Source organism: Neospora caninum, chromosome X (genome assembly GCF_000208865.1).
Source record: "Neospora caninum Liverpool complete genome, chromosome X".
NCBI lineage: Eukaryota > Apicomplexa > Conoidasida > Eucoccidiorida > Sarcocystidae > Neospora > Neospora caninum.
Window position 1 is genome coordinate 4,612,369 of NC_018396.1, and position 23,173 is coordinate 4,635,541.

At 53.4% G+C, this 23,173-nt stretch overlaps 2 protein-coding genes across 2 annotated transcripts; one reads left to right on the top strand and one right to left on the bottom strand.

Moving 5' to 3' along the window:
• Positions 1–1,273: 1,273 nt before the first annotated feature.
• On the top strand, positions 1,274–3,961 carry NCLIV_050040 (conserved hypothetical protein; the record flags this gene model as incomplete). Its single annotated transcript, XM_003884557.1, has 3 exons — positions 1,274–1,692; positions 2,196–2,513; positions 2,989–3,961. The coding sequence occupies 3 exons, from the start codon at positions 1,274–1,276 to the stop codon at positions 3,959–3,961; spliced, it is 1,710 nt and encodes a 569-aa protein (XP_003884606.1).
• Positions 3,962–9,154: 5,193 nt separating this feature from the next.
• On the bottom strand, positions 9,155–21,568 carry NCLIV_050050 (putative M16 family peptidase; the record flags this gene model as incomplete). Its single annotated transcript, XM_003884558.1, has 18 exons — positions 9,155–9,342; positions 9,742–9,823; positions 10,227–10,304; positions 10,537–10,596; positions 11,183–11,378; positions 11,732–11,782; positions 12,034–12,274; positions 12,621–12,696; positions 13,038–13,187; positions 13,707–13,853; positions 14,300–14,480; positions 14,729–14,933; positions 15,248–15,477; positions 15,799–16,001; positions 16,469–16,637; positions 17,843–18,071; positions 18,903–19,223; positions 19,666–21,568. 18 exons carry the CDS (start codon positions 21,566–21,568, stop codon positions 9,155–9,157), a joined length of 4,710 nt encoding a protein of 1,569 aa, XP_003884607.1.
• Between the last annotated feature and the right edge of the window lie 1,605 nt (positions 21,569–23,173).

The following is a 23,173-nucleotide window of genomic DNA, read 5'->3' on the forward strand; positions in this document are numbered from 1 at the left end:
CAAGTCGCTCGACGGGACCGCACTTTCGACACAGTGTGCAGCGTTTCCTCTCGCGGGAGAGCTGTCAAGGTGTGCAGCGACAGACCTCGCCTCCCTCGAAGCGCGCGCTCTCCGACGTTTTGTTCAGACGGCGAACTCGAGAGAAAGGCCATGCACTCTCAGTTTCCGTCCCCAGCGACGCGTGCCTTTGCGTTCTGTCCAGATTTCTTCCTTGCGGATCCCGCGCACCTTTCCCCCTCGCCGTTCCGCGCGTCGGTTCGCCTCCCAGCGACATGTCGGCGTTAGCAAGACCGCCTCTCTTGTCTTTTCGATCTTTTCTTTGTCTGCGTTGCCGCGCACCGAAAAACTACGGAACGTCTTGCTACTCCGGGCCAGGGACTGGGTAACGCTGAACCCTCGCTCGTCTTTCTGCAGAAGGAGATGCGCGGGAAACCCACTCGCGCTCCCCGTCCACGCTTCCACCCGCGTCTCCAGAACGCGCGCCAAGGCTTTCCTTCGCTGGTTTGTCCGCTGGACGGACCACAGACTGGCGCCTGTGCTCGTTTCTCATTTCAACGCGGGTTTCTCAGATCACAAAGCCTGACAAGTGGCCCGCAACGCGCACCGTCCTGTGCGCCCGCGCGCCGCTTCGTCCACGCCGCTTCGGAATTCGCTTCAAGAAACCGAAATCTGAACGATGTGCACTTGACCTGATGCGTCCAAACAACCCGGAAAACAGCCACCGCCCATCTGTGGAGGGAAACAGATCGCCTCTTCTCAGGTGTATGTACACCTGAACCTCCACACTTCGCCGTTCCCCTCGGCTGTTTCAACTTTTTCTCGTCTCGCGCTCAGTCCCCTTTCACTTACCACTTGGATTCCTCTTCCGCAGTCCCCCCCTTCACGCCTGTACACCCTCCTCGCTTAGATATCTGCCCATCACGCGGCCATTTCCCCGGTTCCTCGGGAGTCCGTCTGTTTCGCGGAGGGGGGGCATGTCCTACTCTTCGGCCTTGTGCCTCGAGCTCCCCTGCTCGCCGTCGCTTCTCTCCTTCTCTGCGCTTCTCTTCAGAAGCCTTCTTGTTCCTTTCCGTCTTTCCTTGTCTCTTCGTTGCGCATCTTATGCCGCCGGCTCACCTGCACTTTTTCTCGTTTGAGCCCTAGACACCCCCCTGTTTCTGGTCCCCGGTTCGTTCGTTTCGATAACCCCCTCTTCCCGTCTTGTCGCGCGAAGCGCGCGTCGTCGCGCCTCCTCGACTGCCTTTTTCCTCGCGTTCTTTTACGTTTCTTCACCATGTCGCTCTCGTCCTCTTCGTACACCGCCCAGCAGGAACTCATCAACAGCCGAACGGAGGCTGTGTTTGCGGCGCTCCACTTGCGGTCGTTCGTCCTGCGCCTGCCGATCGTGAACGTCCCGGACGCGGAGAAAACGCGCCAGGGCATCTACGAGAAAATCCTCAAAAACCGGTCCTTCTCTTGCACGCGATCGAATCCGCGAGACGAGCTGACGCGACAGCCGAATCCAGATCTAGCAGCGAAGCAGACTGAAGAAGTCGTTCAGATCCTCTCTGCGCCCTCCTCCGTCGGCTTCGTCCTCGTCGTCGTCGAAGAATCTGTGCAAAAAAAGGGAACTGGACAGGCTGAATATTGCCCAGTGGGAGGCGGCGTCGTCGAAGTCGTCGATGAGCATGAAAGATCCATTCGAGGCATGTGGTCAGTGAAACGCAAGCGCGGGCTTTTCTTTCCAGAAAAAGAGAGAACTCCCCCCCGTGGGCGGCGCACCACACGCTCAGCCCTCACCTATTCCACACTGCCAAAATTCACGTGTCGGTCTATCTCAATACATTTCTTCAGGTGTATCTTCCGATGTTTAGCTACCCACCGACACAACACCTGCCTGTCCCCCTTTTGTTTATACGAGAACATCTAGAGATACGTCAGCCAACAAATCTGTGTCCGCACGGATCTTGTCTTTATCGCGACGCATCTGCGCTCGTGCTGGACCCTCCTTTCTCGAGATCTGTGAGACCAGTGGCTGTTGCGTGTTCTCGTACATCGGTCCATCGGCCCTTTCTTTTCTCGCTGCCTCCGTATGTTTATTGCATGCGTGAATCACGCATCACCACACACGGCAGATTGACCTGTGCGTTCTCCTCTCGTTTTTTGTATTCCGCGTTTCATTCCCCGTTGCCTGTTTTTTTGCGCTCCCGCCTCAGGTGTCGTCGCTCCCTGCCTCCGGAGTTCTCGGCGTTGCTGATGAAAGCCCTCTGTCTCCGCGTTTTCGCGCAGGCCTTCGAGTGGCCCGACGAGCCTTCGGGCGCGGTCGGAGCATCGCCTGGAGGCGCAGCGCCGGGGGGCGCGGGGGCGAGCAGTCGAGGCACGAAGAACCCGTATCGCCTCGTAAGCTGCACGGAGAAGGCGCTGCTTCTCTTTCCCAGAGACGCCGTCAAATTCCTCACGGAGTCTCTCATGCTCTCCAAACACTGGGAAACGGAACTCGACGGCGGCAGCCACAATGACCACCCCACCGTCAAGTAAGCTCTTGAAACGCGGAAACTCGGGCTGGCATTTAGCGAAAAAATACGTGAAACCGACACATATATGTGGACACAGACAAAAACAAAACGCGACACAAGTGGACATCAACAGGATGAACGTAAAAAGGGCTCTCCCTACCGAACGCGAACACCATGTTGGCCACGTCTTCACACACGAAGCTGTAAACTCTCGACTTAAATATATATATATATATATATATATATATGTATGTGTGACCTGCGATGTAAAGGAACGATGTATAGAGCTTTTCGTGCCAGGATGTAGATGTGCGTCTATCCGGTAGGGATGAATTAGACAGTCTCTGCAGGTACGCAGGGACATCTACACGTCGACATCTTTGCGTACACAGCCTGCTGTACATGTGGAAGTAGCTGCGTCTTTCTCTGTTGAGATCAAAAGCATTTTTTTCTCTTGTTAAAGTGGAGATGTCTGCCTCGTTTTCTCGCGCAGATGCAAGTGTCAGAAGCTGAGCAAGTTGCCGGGAGCGTGGCAGTTTTACGGGATTTGCGAGTCTCGATTTCTGAATTACTGGCGGCCGGGGCTGCAGTTTCGGAACTTCCTTCCGGACGCGCCGCCGCCTGCGCTGTGCGACTTTCTTCGTTGTCGCCAAGGCCACGCTCGGCCGACTCCGAACGGTCGACGAGGCAGCCTCGCAGACGAAGGGACGCACTTCAAGGAGAACGAGAAGGAGGCGCGAGGCTCCAAACACGTCTTAGCGGAAGGTGGTAACTTCGCGTCTTCCTCGTTCAACGGCATGCGTCAAGAACCCGCGTCCTTCCTCGCCGACGCAACGGGCATCGCAGCCTCGGGCCCCGGCACTCGCCAGAGCACTCGCCGACAACAGCACGAACTGCTGAAACGCGGGCGCGCAGCCTTCGCTTCCTTTCCCGCCTTTCCACACTCTCCCTCCTACTCTTCCCCAACTGCTTCAGCTTCGCCTCCGGCGTCTTCGACTCCAGCGTCTTCGACCGTAGGCGGGAGGAGACCCCAGGAGACACTCCGAGGGACGACCCGGGAGGCTGCCGAGGCAGGGCGGGGTGCGCCGCAGCCTCTCGCCTCGACGGACGAGGCGAAACTGCATGCGTCGAGTAGTCAGGGGGGAGGCGGATCTGCGCGCGAGGATGTCCCCGCGTCCCTGCCCGCAGAGAAAGGCGAGGAGGGAATTGACAGGCATGACGCCGCGCCTTCTCGCGGACACAGCGATGTCGGCAGTGAGTCCAGTCCGCCTCGAGAGGAGGGGCGAGAAACCTCGGCGAACGGCGAGGCGGTCGCTCGAGGCGAAGGCGGTTTGGCGCATCTCAAAGGAGGAGACGCGCAAACTGGAAAGGCCGAGCAGGGATCTGCGGAATGCGCGAATGGGGAAGCGACGGCGGGGCACGGGGAAGAGGAGCCTGCCGCGAAACGCACTCGGATCCTGGTTTAGGGAAAAACAAAGCGTTCAAAGAAACCAAAGGGGGAAACTTTTCCCGGCCTCACCAGGGATGCAAACGCATATATCATATATGTCGCCACACTTGTAAACATACATATTTATATATACATATATATATATATATAGGTATGTATATCTAGATGTGGTGAAATGTGTGTGTGCGTGTGGGTGAGTGATGGATTTTCTTTCTGTGTGCTCTTCACCGTTGCGAGTTCAAGGAACATGGAAAGGAGAAACGTGGGGGCGCCTCGTCTCCGTCTCTCCGTGGCGCAGTCGTTTCTGAACGTCTCTTTTATCACGCGATAAGAGCTCACAGACGCGTGCAGAAATCTATACGTCTATATAGATATATAGATACATATGAGATAAAGCCTTTGAATACGACGGGGGCGTGCACGCATCCGTGCTTTTGTCTTTGTTTTGGAACATCTTTACAGAGATGCGCATTTCCAACTATATATATATATATATATATATATATATGGTCTTACGATGGTGTACGCTCGTGCCTAGCGTGTGCGTATATCGCGTTTTTTGCTTACTTTTTTGTCTCATCTTGCATCGTTTGAAATGCAGTGGAAATCGGTTCCTTCACACTTCGGGAGCAATTCTCTTTTCTAAAGACTTCGCGACACATTTTCTTCCAGGCGTAAACCTGGGATGACACGAGGGCGAACACACACGCGTCTGCCGAGATGCTTAAGGCTTGCCTCTCAATAACATCTCTACACAAATAATTGTATATATACACACGTATATATATATATATATCCGTATATGTATATATTTGTACATTCACGTGTATCTGCCAGTGCATGGATGTTCATGTATGCATGCATCTAGGTGCGCATATGTACGTTTGCATATATATGCGATTGATGCAGCTGCGTGGGCGTCTGTAGCTCTGTAGAGGCCTGCCTATCGGTGCACACCTGAGTTCGCGTTTACCATGTTTGCTTTTCCGAGAGGTAGGGCGAGACGTGAGAGGTTGTCTGCGGGGGAAGCCGTTTGCTCGGCGACAAGGAAGGCTTCGGGTCTGCCGCGCCGCACTTTGAATCGTTTTTTTTCTTCCGGTGCCGAGGTTCAGGGGAATGCTTCAAACAGACACGTCTTGCTTCCGACGCACACACGCCTGCCAGCAACCTTCCCTTCGAATTCAGGTCTAGGGAATGCAAAGCACTGCAACGTTTCATCCCCAGTTGGGAGTCTGTCAGAGGCGACCAAGACGAACGGCATGTGCTTCGGTTCTTTCCGAGATCTTGGCAAAAATGCAGCCGCGGACGCGCCTTGACTCAGATACACAACTCCACCTCAAACACCCAGTGATATACATTTCGAGAGACCTACACACGCGCTATGAATATATACACCCATGTAGATATATCCACGTTTATATACTTCTACGTATATACTTGTCTGTACACCATTTCCATATATATATATATATATATATATATATATATATATATATATATATGGAATACGTGGCGTCGGGGTCATCTGGGCGGGGATGGATAGTGTACTTGCGCCACACATCTGTGGATAGGCCAGAGGAAGTTTCGGACCGCCTGTGATTCTTCAGAAATGTACAGGTTCGCAAGAAAGGATCACTTTCCGTCTTCACCACTCTTTCGCGTTTGTAGAACCTCTTCGCCTAGGCAAGTTCCTGCTCAAAAGACCAACAAAAGTAGGCGCATGCCGCGCGGGGGCTGCGTTGAAAAACTGTCTCCGTTCGAGTGGCGGAGTGCTCCTCGCTGTTCGTGTTAGCCCCCCCTTAGAAAGAGAAGAAAATACACAGAAAAACACACATGCGCATCTATCGACGTAAATATGCATCTACAGATGGGCGTATTATACATAGACGTATTATACATATGCACATATATATGCATGTCTTTGTCTATACATGTGTCTATCTGCATGTGTGTGTATTATATCCTTTGGTACACGTCTCTCGATTTCCCTCTGGTGTGTGCACCGGCGTTTTCGTTTGAAGCGAGCGTCTTCACGAGGTTGAGGTTGCTACGGCCATGTGTCGGGGGAGAGCTGACGTTTTCTCAGCCTACGCTCTCCCAGGAACGAGAGAGAAAGAGGAAAGAACGAGAAATACAGGAGAAAGACAGGGACAGGAGCTACGGGAGAGGGCCTCTGTGTCTTTCCCTGGGTCTCTCCTTCTCGCTTGCTGCAAAATGTGTTGGGGAGGACGGCAAAAAAAAAACGTGTTTCGTTTTTTTCGGTGAACGCAGGGGTGGAGTCACTTTTCGATGCTTGGACAGCTTTCGCACACTTTCATGTTCTTAGAGATAAAAACTTCCTTGACGTAAACCGACCAAGAATTGCAACCGCGCGCGAACGACAGAACAGCACCTCCGGAGCCCTCTCAGGGTTAAGGTCTCTGACAACCTCCATCTCTTCTCTTTTTTCGCTCGTGTCTCAGCTTTTCCTCTCCTTCATTCCTGTTCTTCTCCCCTCTCTTCCCTCACGTCTCCCTTGCTTCTCTGCATTTCCTCGTTTCGTTCCCTCTCCCTCTGTTCTCCTTCTTCTCTCTGTTATCTTCTTTCTTTCTGTCTCTGGTCCTTCCCGGCGTTGTTCCTTTCCGCCCTCATCCCTCTTGCGTCCCTTTGCGGGGAGATCCCCGTGCGGAGTTTGCGGTGTCGCGGCGCGTCGAAAACCGCGCCGTCCTCGCGTATTCCAGCTGGCCTTTTCCTTTTGGAGATTTGCCCACATACGTAAACCGCGACCAGGCTTCAGCCGCATTCTCCACACAAACGCCTGCGAGCCAAAACTGTGCCTTTCTCTCTTTGCTGAGTTACCTCCCCCATACTCAAAATCCCGACAGTCTCTGTGCACTTACACCTATATATACGTATATATATATATATATATATATATATATATAGGTACATAAGCCTGTATATATATATATATATACGTATATATATATATATATATATACATGTGTATATACGTATATATATATATATATATATATATATATATATGATTGGATGTGTTAGTGATACGATCCTGAATAAAAAGGACACGACGATCAAGCGAGACAGAGAATGCTCTCCAGGCGCATTCGCCGCATGCGCGACGAGGATTAAAGCCGAGAAGAATTGAACCAAACCCGGGTTGCGGACAGAAACGCGGCGCCGTGAGATATACAGAACCACACGAAATACATATATATATATATATATATATACATATATATATATATATATATATACATATATATATATATACATATATATATATATATATATATATATATGGACATAGAACACCTTATATATAAATAAATATGTTTAGAGATAGGTAGACAGTCAGGGTGGTGGAGAATTACAGGTGGAAAGATATACAGTTCGATGGTAAGGAGGGAAGAGGGTCGAGACAGAAACGAACTGTAGAGATGCAGAAACAGCGGACAGAGAAAGCAACTCTCTCACATTCGGCGGGAGTACGACAGGCAAGCAAAGATGAAAAACTGTGTCTCCATCTGTGCGCGCGGGCGGATTGGTTCGGAGAGGAAACGTGCATCGCTGGATTGCCTCGAAAAAAGGCAAAACCTCGACCTCTCTCTGCGCATCCCTTCTGGCGAGTTGCCACTCGAAAAAACACTCGACCCGCTGCAGAGCGCTGATCTCTGCGTTCCCGGTCCCTTTTTTACCCTCCAGTTTCTCTTGTCGAATTCCGTCCTCGAACTAAACTCCTATTCTTCCTGCTCTGATCCCCCTTTCTCCTCCCGTTCGAGCTCTCTGCCTGTCTTATTCTCTCGCTTTCCAGTCTCGAGTCGCTTCCTCTCTCTGCCAAGGTTTTTCTCGTGTGTATCTCCATCCCCTTTGCCAGTGTTTGCAGACGCAGGGCGTTCCTGCTCGTTTGAATGTGCCGGGATGCTTCGACAGCAGTACACACGTCGGGATTTGTTTTCCTCTTTCTCTTTTTATTTCTGCATGCATCGCGCCTCAGCGACGGCGCGAACGCAGCGTCCAGACGAGCGCGCCGGCGGCCGCGGCAGCCCCCAGAAGCAACCAGGTTTCTTTCTTCTTCAGACAGCGAGAGATCGAGGAAACGAGGGCCGAAGGAGAAAGGGAAAAGCGGGAAGACGCCCCTGCGCGTCTGAGAAGAAAAGCCGAAAGTGGGGAGCACGGAAAAATGTAGCAAAGAGGGAAAACACCACAAACAAAAGGCAGCGCAGGGAACGATCTGAAGGTCGAATCTGGATCTTTCCAGCGCACCGCTGAGAGCGGCTCTCTCCTTCGTCTCGTTTTCTCTTTCCTCTTCGCGGTTCCTCGTTAGCTTTTCTCCTTTCCCGATCCCTCGTTCGCTTTTCGCTTTTCCCGATCCCTCGTTCGCTTTTCTCTTTTCCAGTTTCCAACGGCTTCACTGGAGGAAAATCCGTCTGTATCTGCGAATTCGTGTGTTTTTACTCCTTCGCTGCAACTGTCTCTTCGATATACCGCATGGAGTCGCCCGTCTTTCTTCTCTCGTGCCCCATCGATCCTCGGTCTCTCACATACCCGACTTTGCGTTCTCTTTTGTGATTCGTCTGCTGGTTTTCCGCTGGCGAGATTCGCTTTCACCCGAACTAACAGACTGTTCCCTTCTCCCTTTTCCGTTTCTTCCTTCTTGCCTGGAAAGCTCTTCCCACTCCGCATCAACTGGAAGATCTTCTTCCCACGTCGGCGTCTCCTCCCACTGCACAGGAAATGAAACGTGCACGTAGAAACAAAAGAGCGCACACACCGGATTCAACCTCACCTCAAGCACATACACACACAAACCTACACACACACAAACCTACATATATATATATATATATGTATTTGTGTATTTGTAGATTTGCGTTTGCTTGAATGTTTTCTCTCGCTGTTGATGGTCATGAGGTGGGCGTTCTCACTACAATGAATCCTTCGTTTCAAATCTGTCTATATTCTTCCGCCGCTCAGTCCACAGAAAGCGCGTACAGCCTCTCTGCGACAGGGGATCCAAGGGGCTCGCAACACTCATATAGAGCGGAGACGCCGCAAAAGATAGTGCCGCCACGGAGATAGGAGAGGTAGCCAGACACATGCAGCCAAAGATCGATACCGGCGAACGCCGAACGCGACAGATTGCTAGGTAGACAAAGAACCGGACATCGCGAGATTGCAGGCGAGGAGACGCGCGCGCCTGTGTAGGTCATGAAGAGATACGCTCGACATGCGTGGAGTTTTGCGAGGCTGAGTCCGCGCGTTGTGCGAAAGAAGTCTTCAAATCGTTTACCCGAAGCTGCGGGAAACTGTCGTTTGTTTCAGGCAACTGCTTCGCGAGTTTCGCTTTCACTGCGCGCTCGAGTCTGCCGAGAAGTTCTTTGATTTCTCGCGGACCTGCAAATCAAAGCAGAGCGGGAACGCGGGCGACGCGGAACCGATTGGAAAAGACGAGGTTTCGAACGCAGACAGGAAGGGGGAAAGACAGCCCCCGCACGCCGAGAACGGCGAAAAAAGACACAAGGCGGCTCTGAGAAAACACGGGGGACTGTGTGCTGACCGAGCCTTCGTTTCATGAGAAAGGGAACGGCGGCGCGAAGCCTGAGACGAACGACACAGAAAGATGCCCACGAACGCGTGTGGGTGTCGGACGTCCTCCCGACTTTTCCGCTTTCTTGGCCTGCCGTCTCGTCCTCCACCCCGAGTCTGTGTGGTGTCCACCTGCATTTGTCTTCTTTCGCAAATTCTGACGTTCTTTCCTCTTGTACGAGACTCTAAGAGGTTTAGGGCTCCTACCGGAAATCGCAATGCAACTGATCATCGGAGAAGCAAAGAGTGTCTCCCGCATCACCTCGAGGATGTCCGTTTCCGTGACTTTCTGGGGAAGGGCAGTTGGAGAAAAAAGATGAGACGGGAAGAGAGGAAACCTCAACGACGAAAAGACGGCTGAACGAAACGAGAGAGGCTACAAAGCCCGAAAGACGCCCCCATCCGCCTCTCGCTGCTTCACGAGGGGAAGGAGTCAGACGAAAAACGAAAGACAGCAAACACTCGTCAGGCCGGGAAGAAGGCAACGTGCCCGAGGCGGCCCTTGCTTGCCCCACGCAGCAGCTGTGGGATGTCCTCTGGTTTCGGGTTTTTTTTTGCGTGGTCTGTCGATTCACCTCTCTTTGCATGCAACGCGTCATCGCCATCGCTGAACCCAAAGGGAAAAAAGGGAGACAGGGAGACTGAGCGATACGTTTGTCTGTGTTGCTTGACGTTTAGTCGCTTTTGCTCACCTCGTAGAATTCCGGGATGCGTTTGATAGAGTCGATGTCCTTCGGCGAAGTTGGCAGTTGAAGGCCGAAGAGAAGAGCCTGGAAACCAAAAGCAAAAGAGGGTGTGCGTCAGAAGGGAAGAATGTGTGTGAACAAAAGGGAGGGAAACGAGAGATTAAGAGGATGCAAACGGACCCAGAAGCTGGAGAGCGAAGAACACGAGCAACGAAGAGGAAGCGAGAGGAAGAAGGTGGAGAAGGGTGAAAAAAGGAAAGAAAGAACCCAGAGGAAGCGACCGAGTCGAGGCACAGAACGCAGAAGCACGCCTTACCATCCAGTATTCGTTTGTTTTGAAACTGGTGCTGAAGCCGCTTGTGACGACTTGTCTCGCCTGGACGATCCGCAAGAGAAGCGCGAGGAAGAACGCGTGGCAGCGCGAGAACAGCAGACGCAAAGACGCTAAGTTCGTTTCTTTCCCCTCCAATGTTCGCTTCTTCCTTTCGCCCTCTTATGACAAACTTCAGCGAACCTGCAAAACCGAGCTCCGAGCTTTGCACAGGGCCGGTTCTCACTCTGAGCGAATGCACTTCGCTTGTCCCCGCCACACAGGCTTCACCACCTCACACGGATTGTCCCCAGCAGGCTCTCACGACAGAAACTACCTTTCGCTCGTGCTTCCTCTCCGGTTCGCGCCTGTTGGCGGCTCGTACCAGAGAGGCGATCTTCACACATCGGCGTTTTTTTTGTCGCCAGTTGCACGCTCCCCAGTTTTCAACGCTTCCAATCCGCAGGCGAAGATGGAAAATACACACTCGAAGTGACGACAGCCAAAAAACACGCGAGCGTTGTTCTAAAGAGAGAAAACCTTGCCGGTTGAAAGATCCTTTCCTCCTCCCCGACAAACTCAAGAGGTATCCTGCCTTCGCTTCTTGTTCTCTTCGTTCCTTCTTTCGACATCTGGTCTTCTTCGGCCCTACCGCGAGATACTCGTCTTTTCGTGGAGGCTTCGTCGTGCACAAGTCCCGGATGACTGCGCAGAGCGCGTTCCAGGATTTTGCCGCGAACGCAGGGAGGGGAGTTGCGCCAAAGAGGATAACGCCCACGTCCTGGAATTCGAGCGCTGCCGTGTGACACGAGAAAGAGTACCCGAGCTGTCTTTTCTCGCGCATTTCGCTAAAAACACCAAAAAGCGCAACACAAGAAGGACGAGAAGTGGGAGGCGGGCAGCGAAAGTCCTCGCGTGGGAAGATGGAAACAGACCGAAAAAAAAAGTCACCCGCGTTCCGCAAGACAAGACAGAGAGACGCAAAAAGACGCGAGACACGACGTAAGGCTCCTCTTTGAGAAAATAGAGCGACACGGCCCATGAGGCGACAGGGAGGAGAGTAAGTCGACGAAGGCCCGTAGATGTACACAAGACACCGAGAGGCGGAAGGACGGCGCGGTGAGGCAAACGGGAAGAAACGGAGGGCGAGAAGAAAACAAAGACAGAACAGACAGAGAACAGTAAAGGTTCCACAGCTTACTCGTGCAGGCGGTTGTTCATAATCTCTTCAATGTATCTCCAAACGCGGAATCTGCAACAAGGCAAACGGTATATCCGATTCGAAACGTCTTCAGCAAGATTCCGTACTCTCTGAGTGAGAGGAAACAACTCGACGTTTTTCTCGATTATCACCGCCATCTTTTTTTCCCGTTCCAACACCCCTTTCTCTCACTTTCATATTCCATTCATTCTTTCATTCTTCTTTCTCTCTCCCTTCTTACTTGTCTCTCTCTCCTTGCTGAGAGAAAGCTCGTTCCCTGCGTGTGTGTCCCTTTCGTCTACCTGTAGCTTGGACTCTGTTTGAAGCTGGCTTGGTTGCCTGTTTTGGAGAAGTCGTATCTGCCAAAACCGCGAAGCGCCACAGTGACGGAGCATCTCTCGGCTCTTTGCTTCTCCTCTAGGAAGGGGGTGATCAACTTTGTTTGCGTGAACGGCTGCAGAGGCGCGAGACCGTCCACGACGCCTTCTTCCTCGAACTTCTGCCGACTCAGCGAGGCCCCGAGGGCCTTCGCCTTCAAACTGCCTGGCAGAAACGCGGCAAAGAACGCCTCCAGAAGACGCGCGTGCAAAGACAGACGAAAGGAGGCAAAGCCCATGCTCGAGCGACATCTCTCGGTCCAGCAAAAAAACGAGAGCGAGTTGCGACACTCTCTCTCCGCTCCGCCTCCGGTTCTCGCGCAGCTTGCTGCCTATTGAAACTTCACAACTCGATCCCCGCCGAACAGGCATTCGCTGCGGAACGCGTTTCGTGTCGACGAAACGGGTGGCGGCGTTCTGTCACATCGTCTCGTCTCTTCTTCGCTCCGCGAGGATTCACCCTTGCGCATTTCGGGGCTGCTCTGCTTTCAGATTGGTTTCCTGACTCTCACCGATGTATCTCGCCGCAACCCCCTTCAACTCCTCCATCTTGAACTCGCCCACAACGCACACTTCCAGGAGGTGAGGCTGAGAAAACACACACCAGGCCAAAACGCTCGAAACGCCACGAGTGATCCCCCTTCTCTGCACGACTCTCCTTTTCTCCTTCCCCCGCGGGAAGACAACTTCCCCCTTCTCTTCCTTATTCACGGCTCGCTCCCCCTTCTTTCTTCTCAGTCTTCGCTTGCGTCTTTTCTGTTCCCTTTCTCTCCTTCTCCTTCGTTCCCCGTCGCATTACCCAGCCTCCTTTTGCCGCTCGTCCTTTTCCCTTGTCCTTCTTGGAGCTCCAACAACGAAAACCGCATCTCTGTCTCTTCCCGTCCTGGTTTCTTTTTCGCTTTTTCCCGTCTTCCGCGTTTCTTCCTCACCTGCAATTGACGCTCCACAGCGGCCTTAGCTTGCTCGAGAGTGTACGATTGCAGCTGCGCGGAGTTCGCGGGTACCCAGCGACGGTCGTGCGGATACAGCTGGTAGGTCAGCGCGACGGACGAGAGAAAATCCAAGTTTGCCAGAGACATCTGAAAAGCAGACCAAACGGAATCAACGCATGCGACCGGGAGAAACGCCGATAACAGTCGCGGGACACACGGCAGGAAACGAAAAGAGATCTCCCCCAGAAAAACGCACATGCAAATACCCACAGAGGCATATACCTACACACAGACAAGTACATGCATGCATGCAAATTCATGGGGAATCGTGAATGCGACAGAGCTCTTCGGTGCATTTCTAGTGGGACCAAAAAACACCCCCACGCCACAGAGGCACGAGGGGAGACACACGCAGATACGACGCACGTTTGTATATATATATATATATACATATATATATATATATATATATCAATGTGTACACAAATGGCAATCTATGAATGCAATGAAAATGTGTAGATAGGATGAGAGCTATTTTGCTTCCTCGAAATAAAAAGAAAACGGTTGAATCGATCTTGACAGAGATGCCTCAAGAGTCGGGAACGGCAGATGCCTGTACACCTGAAAGGCGACATTAGCAGCAGCACACGCCACTTTGGGGCGTACCTCGTAGCTGGTTTTCATGAATTGTTTTTGTCGCTCGAAAACGTCTTCGCTCCATGACGGATGTTCGAGATAGCTGTGTATCAACTCGAAGGCGTGGTCTAACGCCTCTTCTTGCGCAGCGTCAAACGTCACCGTCAAGGAGACGCCCTGAGGCAAAAGGGAGAAACCCAACCCACGCCGAGACTCAAAATATCCGGAAACCTGCGTCTCCAGTGCCCCGCAGAGAGAGGCATCCCGAGAGGAACGTGCGCGTGGCAAAAAGCAAGCTCCGCCTCTCCACGAGAAAACTCCTCTGCTTGCTCGCCCTCTCACTCCCTTTCATCTGCTTTCGACCGCCGATCTCCTTTCTTGCTCAGTTTCTTCCTCCGCGTTCTCTCCTCCCGTTGTTCCACTTTCACTAGCCCAAAAGGGGGGACAAAGAGAGCCAACAAACCGGCCTATACTTCGGACCCACACCACTTGTCTCTCTCTCCCTCTCTTTCCCTTCCTTTCTTTCCCTCTCTCTCTCTCCCCCTGTTTCCGTCTCTTTCCGTCTCTCTTTCTCTCTCTCTGTGTCTATTTCTCTCTTCCTATCTCTCCTTTCTGCTTCCTACCTCCGGCTCGACTTGAGGAGACACGTAAATTCCCCACATTGCGCAGAGCTTGTCGACGCTTTTCTGCAAGTGCCCAGCAACGCCTCCGTCCATCAACGTGCGGATTCCCAAATCCAGGAGCTGCCGCTCGTCGCCCCTCGCCATCAACTCGCCTCCGAAGAAAAACAGACGCACTTGGCACCTGAAAGGGCGAAAGGGAAACAAAAGCAGCTACGGAATCGATCGAAACACAAATCAAAAGGCGCAGACCAAAAGTCGCGCCCGTCGAAACGGCCCAGTCGCGTCGCTCCCTCGTCTCTGTGTTTGACTCCTTCCGTCTTTCCTCTGTTCCTCTTTGCTGTTTTTCTAACCTCTGTTTTTCTCTCATCTTCTCTCGTCGCCTCTCATCTCTGTTCTTTGAATCTGCTCTTACTCCGGTGTCCGCCTTACCGGCTGGGTTCGAAGTCTGTCGACTTGGCGTTCACACTTGCACCATTTTCAAAGCGCCAGAATTGGGTTTCCGTCTCTTCGTCTCTGAACCCATCGGTTTCGGCAAACTTCGCAAGGACTTCCTCGCGGCTCGGCCCGTGGAGCTTCCAGCGATTCCTCATCAAGGGAAGAACAAACTTCGGTGGATTTTCCAGCAAATACGCATCTACGGAAAAAACGCACCCTCACGCACGACGCTTCGCATGTACAGAAAAAACCTACGCACATATTCCCTTTCGTCGCAACTGTGCAGGCACGGCAATCCCCAGGGACAGGCGCATGGAGATCTGTCTGTGCCGACGTGTGGCGACGTGTGCATGGAAAAAGATCCAGGTGAATGCGTATGCGATGTACATGCATGCAAATAGATAAATAGATACATTTATACATAGGTGCAATGCTTTATATAGAGCGATACACAAAGCGACAGAGTGTCCGAAATCGGTGTGGGCGCAAGGCCGATGCGGCTCCGGGCATTACCCAGCTGGTCTCGGTCGAGAAGCGAATCTGGGAGGTGAAACTGAACGTGTTCAGGGCGCGTCCTGAGAGCCTTTGCAACAGCTGTCTCCACTTCCTCCGCGGTGACGAGAAAAGCAACTCCTTCCTCCGCATCGCCCTCCGGAGATTCTTCCGTTGCGTTCGCCGCCGGGACGACGATGAAATTCGAGTGAGAGCCGCTGCGCAGCACGCGACCGCGGGCTTGAGGCGAGCTGCGCTCGCAAAAAAAAGGGGGGAAACTCGGCGATTGCAGCAGTGTTTCACTCGCCCCGTATCTTCGCAAGCGGCCACAAACAGGCAGCCAGCGCGAGAATGGAACAAACATCTCTCCTCGCGAGTTTCCGCCCCAAAAGGAACAATCTCCATTCTTCGCTCACTGCGTGTCTCCCCCTCTCGCTCTTTCTCCCTTTCCCTTTCTCTCCCTCGTTTCCGGTTTGGTCCTCTCGACCTTTCACTTATCACCCCTTTTGCTGCCTGAATCGCCTCTCTTCTCCGGCTTTCGTTATTTCTGCGCGTCTGCGATTCTCGCTTACGAGCCTTGCGGAACGAGTTCACTCCCAACTGTGTTGCCGCGAGAGACGAGAGGCGACTGAGTCGGAGTCAGAGACGACGTGAAGCGAAGCGCGAGGTCCTCGTCCGTGCACTCGTGGGTGGGGCCGTAGACGAAGAGAGACGCTCGCGGGGTTTCAGCAGAGCCGCGATAGGCGTCGAAGAAGTGCACAATGTGGTAGAAAACCTGGAAAGGACGTAAGCGAGAACTCGCGCATGCGCACGCCACTGTCAAACGCAGACGGAGCGGCAGGGCAGAGAACCAGGAAAAAAGACACGAACGCGCGACAGAGGAGAGAGGAAAAGTTGCCAAGCATGCGGAAGAAGAAACGCGAAGCAATGCACAAACAACGGCGTGTTTAAAAGGGGGAATAGTGGCGTCGGCGAAAATATCGAAATCTCCAGAAAACCACCTGGGTCAGCAGAAGCAACACCGGGAATCCCCCCAAACTCGGACGCTAGGAAGTAAATATCCGCAAAAGGCCACGCCGAAAAACGGCGCGCGAGTGCAGCAGCAAGAAGGGCAAAACACTAAAAACCACACAGACGCGCAGCTGCATGCAAACATGGAGTGTATGTGTTCAGACTCTGCATGCGGCAAGCTGCATGCCAAAGCAATGCATGCAGCGGGGGAAGGGAGCAGATCGAGTGTACCTCTTGGCATCGCGCTTGGATGACTTGAGGAGTGATGAACGCTGCGAGAGCTTCGAACGCCTCGTATTCTTGCGTTCGTGACAAAAGAATACACCCGGTCGTGAGGGTCTCAACGATTTCGTCGACGAGGGTCTCCGCGTCCTGACAGTCCTGCTGGGTCATGCTGTCCCTGCGAACGCAACAGAAGCGATGAAATCCACACTCTGCCGTCGAGGTTAAAAACTCCGAGCAGGACACACGGACGAAAAGAGAAACGAGAAGAGAAACGATCCTCTTCCAAGCACCTGAACTCTCAACCTGTCCAGATAGACAGCGAAAGACACATCATATTTACAGGGAGATCTACACTCTAGATACGCGAACGTCCACACAGAGATACAGATTCCGATAGAGAGAAACAGGCATAGATATATGTATCTAGGGGGATAGCTTGGATACGCACAAGAGGATGGCAAGAAAGACGACAGCATCCCCATGCATCGTGTTCACTTGGTAGCTTTTCAAACATGTGATTAACGAATCTGCGATAGAGCTCCGCCGTCTTTCCCTGCTTCCCTTCTCCCCTTTCGCCCTATAGAAATATTCGTATGCATACATGCACATATATATATATATATGTACATGTGTATGTCTTTTTTCATTTGTCTCTCTCTTGCGTGCTTCTATCGCTTTTTCCCCCTGGGTTATATACCGGTAGTTTTTCCGCAGACTTTTTAAGACCCAGTCGAGCTCCGCCTTGTCGACGCCGAATCGGCAAAGCGCCGCGATTTGTTCGATTGCTTCGTGCACGGCGTCGGGCCATGTCTTTAGGTTTGCGGCGGCGATTGTCAGCACGTTCCACGCGCAATTCTCTCGCGTGCTGTTTGAATAACTCCACGATGCCGACAAAAAGAGGGGGTCGCGCCTGGCGAGCTCCCGGTCGTTGAGTCTCGTGTGAAAGATCTGGAGAGAAACGTGAGAGTGCGCAAGAAGGTCGTAAACGACGCTGGCTGTTTCTGACACGCACGGGCTGCGAGCGCACTTCCTCCGAAAGGTACACCTCAATTCATAGTTCTTATCCCGTGGATGCGAACTTGTCACACTTTCGAAAGCTACGTTTATTGCCTGGAGAACGGTGAAAAGACGCAAACCCTCCCTCCGCGCAGCCTCAGAGCGTCACGCGACACTTCGCCCGACATCCCTTTTTTTCGCCTTTCCTTCTGCCGGGATTTTGGCATCAGAGGAATCGTATGAACCCGAAACGTCAAACAAACGAGAGAGGGACACAGGAAAAGAGGAAGGAAGAGAGAGAACGCGAGAATCGCAACTCGGGGGAGACAGCGAAATTTCGGTAAGCTATGTACACGCAGATACGCGCATACGGGCTGCAAGCACCTGGCGAGGAGAGAGAGCATGTCACACTTCGACGTTTTCCTTTTCCTTACACACGAGATGCAGGTGTCGACGAGAGTCGTGAAAAAGTCTTGCATCGTGCGAAGCGGCGAGAGTTCTTCTTTTCCAGCAATAACAACAACCAAGCCTCTGAGGAGGTGGTGTTGAAAGACGAGCTCGCGAGGCGTCGCGGCCTCGTACACGTCGGGATGGCGAGGGAGACACGCGCCGCCTGAAACCGAAAGAATCCAAAAGCGAGTGTCCGGCGCACCCGAACGCAAGAGAGAGACAGACAGACACGAGGTGGAGACGGAAAGAGAGAAAAGCAGAGCAAACAGGGAACGCGAAACACCGCGAGAGGGCGAGGGACAGACTCACGAGGGAAGAAACCAAAGAGAAAGAAGAGAGAAGTCGGCGACAAAGAGAGGGATCGACGGGTGCAAAAGGGAAAGGACGCAACTGCGGCGAGTGCGAAAAAAACCAAAAGCTGAGAGAAACAAATGGAGGCAAAGAAACACGACTCTGGAAAGAAACCAACACCGGGATCTGATGGAAAAAGACTGTCTCTTATCCAGCATATGCACGTTTTCACCTCGAGTCTCCTCTCGCGTTTCCTCGCAAGGAAAAAGAGAGCCGACTGCCGTCTCCTCCTTCCCGAATTCTTGACGCCTCAACCGTGTCAAAGTCTTTTTCACACCCAGGTCCCCCTTCCCTTCCACGTCTTCATCGGAAATTCTCATCTCTCTCCTTTCGCTTCCTCCTCTCGTCGCCCGTCCTCTCCCGTGCCTACGGTGAGCTCGCTAACAAACTTGGCATTACTCTCCAAGTCGCCCCCTTCACTTCAGGCCATATTCAAATTCTGTCTGCATGCAGATGCATGTATCTATCTATCTATATATATATATATATATATAAAGGAATATACACAAGTGTGGGACTCTGTCTAGTCCGCTAGGGAGGTCAGTCTCCTGTCCCTTTCTTCCTTATTACCCCTTCCTTTTTCCTCTCTTTCTTTCTCTTCTTCGTTCCCTGTATCTGTCTTTCTCCCTCTTTTTTGCTTTACCAGGCTTTGCAAGTTGGGCGCCTGCCTGTGCCCATGCAATCGCGTCTTGGGGCGACTCTCGGCCATGAACAAAGCGGTGAACTGTCTCATGTCCTGTCTCCTGCGCGTCCTCCTTTTCTGTCTCCGCTTGTGTCTCTCGACTCGCCGCCTCGGTACCGCCCTCGCGCTGCCTGGCCGCCGCGCCCGTAAGTCGAAACACGCCGTCCGGCGGAACGGGCGAAAAAATGTTTTCGGCCATCTCGACGATCAGATCCGCGTCTAGATCCGCCACGACGAGAAGCACTGCGTTCGCAGGACGGTACCACCGGCGCTTGAACCTGCCTGCAGAAGACGGGGAACGTGGGAGAGAAAAGACGGGAAACCCCCGGAAATGACCAAGAGCGGGCCACACTCTCGATCGCCCGAACGAAAGGGAGAAACGCCCACGACGAGACAAGAACGAGGCGAACGCCGTGCGCGCCAGAGGAAGGTGAAAGCTTTTCCAGAAGCCGAGAAACGAGACGCGCGTGTGAGGAAAACGATGAACGAGACCACGAGGAAGAAAAAGTCGAAGCACGGAACGCGATAAGCACTCACCGCCACGACGACAAGCGATAAGGAAAAACGAGTCGAGGAAGCAGAGATGCCCCAAGCACTTCAAATCCCGTCCTATGCACCGCCTGCCTGCCCTCCGCAAAAAAAGCATCCTTTTCGTGCTCCCTGCGGTTCGTCTTTCTCGGTGGTTTCATTCTACCGCTCCCGGAACTTTCGTGTCTAGACTCACGCAAATCCTCGGCGGTCATGCGTTTGACCTGCTCGGTCAGGCCGATCGGGAAGCGCCTTGCAAGTTTGTTATTCCGGTGAAGGTGTTCGTACATCTTCTTCTCCACGCGATACTGCACAGAGTGCCTCAGCTGTTCCTCACTCAACACTGCACGCCTCTCAGCCTCGAGGGGTTCCCCGTCTTCCAGGAGCGGCGCGAAAACGAGCTCGCGCAGCAGCACAAGACACCTTTCCAAGTTGGTCTTCTCGCCCGCGTCGTCCAACGTGTCGTCCTCTGTCCGAGCCTCTGCAAGCGCCGGCGGCGTCTCGACGGGACTGTGGAGTGTATAGGCAGTATGGTGAAAGTCCGTGTACGCATTCAGGTCGCCGCCAAAGGACATGCCGAGCGCGCCGAGCTCCCGGCGCACCAGCGCAGCAGACGGGAACTTTTCCGTGCCTTGGAAGACGCAGTGTTCGAGCAAATGCGCGAGGCCTTGTTCGTTCTCTTCTTCGTGCACACTGCCCACATGCACGACGAGATGCGCCGCTATCTTGTGAGCAGGAAACGAATGCTGGAGAATGCGGTACTCGAGTCCATTCGCCAGTCTCCCGAGACGCAGAGACGGCCAGAAAGAGAGGGGCAAAGGGGCGACCGCCGCCAGGGCGTCGTGGAAAGCCCGCGTCGAAACGGACAAGGCATCCCCGTTCGGAAAGGGCAAGACGGCAGGGGATTCGGAGGCACTTCGAGGGCGCAGAACAGAGGAATCAGAAACGCAATCCTCATCCAGTTTGCCGCCATGGAGCCGTGTGGTGGATCCCATCCCGTTGAGGGCCTTCTCTTGGCCGCGTTCATCGAGAACGCTCTCCTCACGGGCATCGAGGGGACGAGGACTTGGACGGCCGCCGCCAAGAGCGTCTGACGGATCGGCAGCGACGAAACACAGACTCGAGTTTTTGGCCCCTTCAGATTCTGGAGCATCAGGAGCCACGTTCGGCTGCTCGGGAAGGGGTGACGCCGCAGGAGCAGGCGAGGGATCAATCGATATCCCGTTTTTCGCCGCATGCTGCAGGAGTGCTGCCTCCCCGTTGAGAGGGAAAGCGCCCTGGAGCGGCTCGGATGCAGACACGCCAGGCGCGGGAGAGGCGGCCTCAGAACGACAGGGGCCAAGAAACGCGGCGGCGGAGGAGGCGGAGAGACCCGGCTCAGGTGTACAGACAAGCGAAGAGGCCGGAGTCGCTGGCGTGGCCACGGCGGCCTGGTCGTCGAAGAAGAGAGATGGATCCGGCGACGGCATGGGTGAGCGAAGCGGAGAGGAAGAGAGCCCGGAAGTCGTCAGGGCTGACGCTGTCTGGAAAGAAAGATCGCTCTTCTGATTCGTCTCCGGTGAAAGGTGGGAAGAAGTCCCTGGCATCGACAGTCCCGGCATGCTGTCGCTGGGATGGTCTGCCTCCGGCGTCCCGTCTGTGGGTTTCGGACTGACCGCCTGGGGTGGGGTACGGGAGGCGAGATCGTTCGCGTCTTTTGGCGGCACGGCGTCTTGAGTTGTTCCGTCGACCCGCGTCAATTTTCCCGCGTCTCCAGCGGTGGTGTCGGTGGACTTTCGCTGCCACGCTTTTCCGCCGGATGCAGGATGCGCTGGTAAGGACGCGGAAGCAGGATGTTGAGACGCAGGCGCAGTAGGGGAGGGTCTCAGTTCTTCGAGAGGCGTGGAGGAAACGGGTGCGGGTACGTTGTCGGGTGCGAGGCCGCTCGGCCCAGCAGGGGACGCAGCAGAATCTTGGCCAGCAGGCACACTCGCTCGGCGAGAAGACCCGTTATGTCCCCGATTTCGGTGACGGGAATGGTTCCCACGAGAAGGCCGAGACGACTCTCCAGTCGCATGCTTCTTAGACTTTTCCTGAGAACTTCGGGATGGGGGTGCCATGGTGGGTAAGGGTGGCGAGAGCCGCTGGAGCACGATACGATGTGAAGCAAAGGCGGCGCAACAGGCAAAAAGAAGCAAGTGGACGAATTTTATTCTCTGAAGGACGGTGCCGGCAAACCGGTGCAAACGCACGCCAGCCGTAGGTGTGAAGAAAACAAGCAGGGGGATGTATATATAAGAAACGGAAAACGGCACGTGGAGAAAAGAAGGCAGACACAAGGGAACGAGAAGATAGTCGGACACTATTCAAACAAGAATCCAGCAGTGAGGGGCCCTCAGAGGGAAAGAACCGACGGAGTTGGTGGGTTTCCGAATGCCTAGAGTCCTAGTCGTCTTCAGGAAATACATTCGTGCAGAAGAGGTCACCCTGTGGCAGGCAGACTCGGCCAAGATGAAGCACCTCCTCTCTGGGCGTATTCGAAACACAACTTGATATGAAACATTCCGAATGTGGCTTTTGCGTCCGTTTCACTTTGGACGTCTTCCGTCAACTGGGTGTACGTACACACGAAATAACTCGTCGTGAGGATTTCAACATACGTTGGTCGATTTTGTGGCAGGTCCAGCTCATGGGCGGACTTTGTATGGATGTGACGTTCCGGAGGACTGTGAGAAGGAAAGCGACCCAAAAAGGTGCCGAAACACTCGTGGTTGGGGAAAATGTGGACATATACAATATCCGGGACCGTTGGCGGTCTTCCACTCCCTCCCTTTCCTCGCGAACTCGTCGATGCGTCCAACGCTTGTACAGCAACACCGCATCGAAAAGTTGACGGCCCTCGAAGGGGGGTGGCAATTCGAAAACTAGCTGATTTGCGAGATACGCCCGTACAGCCCTAATGGTTCCTCTTGTCGCGATGCGAATATTTAGTGTATTGTCATTTTCGAATGAAGACGAAGCTCCCAAACGGAACATGACACACTAAGTGTAGCAAACGAATCATAACTCCACTTTGCTGGCCAGAGCGACGGCGAGCAGCCGTCACTCTGTGAGCGTTACGGCCAGGTCACGTCAACGAGGCAACGTGTAGGTGTTGAAGCCGGCTTACGTACAGCCGGTGGTACGTGGAGTACAGGGACGGGTCTTCTAAAGATGAGAAGAGAAGGCAAGAAAGGATGCTACTCAAAAACAGTGAAACGACGAAGACCTAAGGTGCGTTGGCATGGTGTGACAGGGAAGTAACGGCAGATGCGCTCCCTGTCGCCAGTTGAGTAGACAAGAGACGGCATTCCGCGGTGCACAGGTTGTTTTCGAAGTCCATCAATAACGGTCTCATGGCATCGCACGCGCGGAACTGCCCTCCAACAAACTAAACGAAATTGGAAATCGTTCGTACAATTATGTGTCGATAGGATGCTGAGAGGTTGAGCTTACTGTGTGAAACGCTGGTAATCCAATGGCGTCGACCAACCAAGCGAACCCCGCTCCTGCACGAGATACGTCACATCTTAAGGCTGGTCGGTTGTTGGCCTCTATGGGAGCTAAAGCAGGACGAAGAGGTAGGCGAGGCAGCAAAGAGAGAAAAGCAGCTCAGAGAACGAAACAGCTCTATGTCTTGTGCGGCCCCGTTGTGCGCTTAGCAGCAAGATTCAACAGAACCGTTT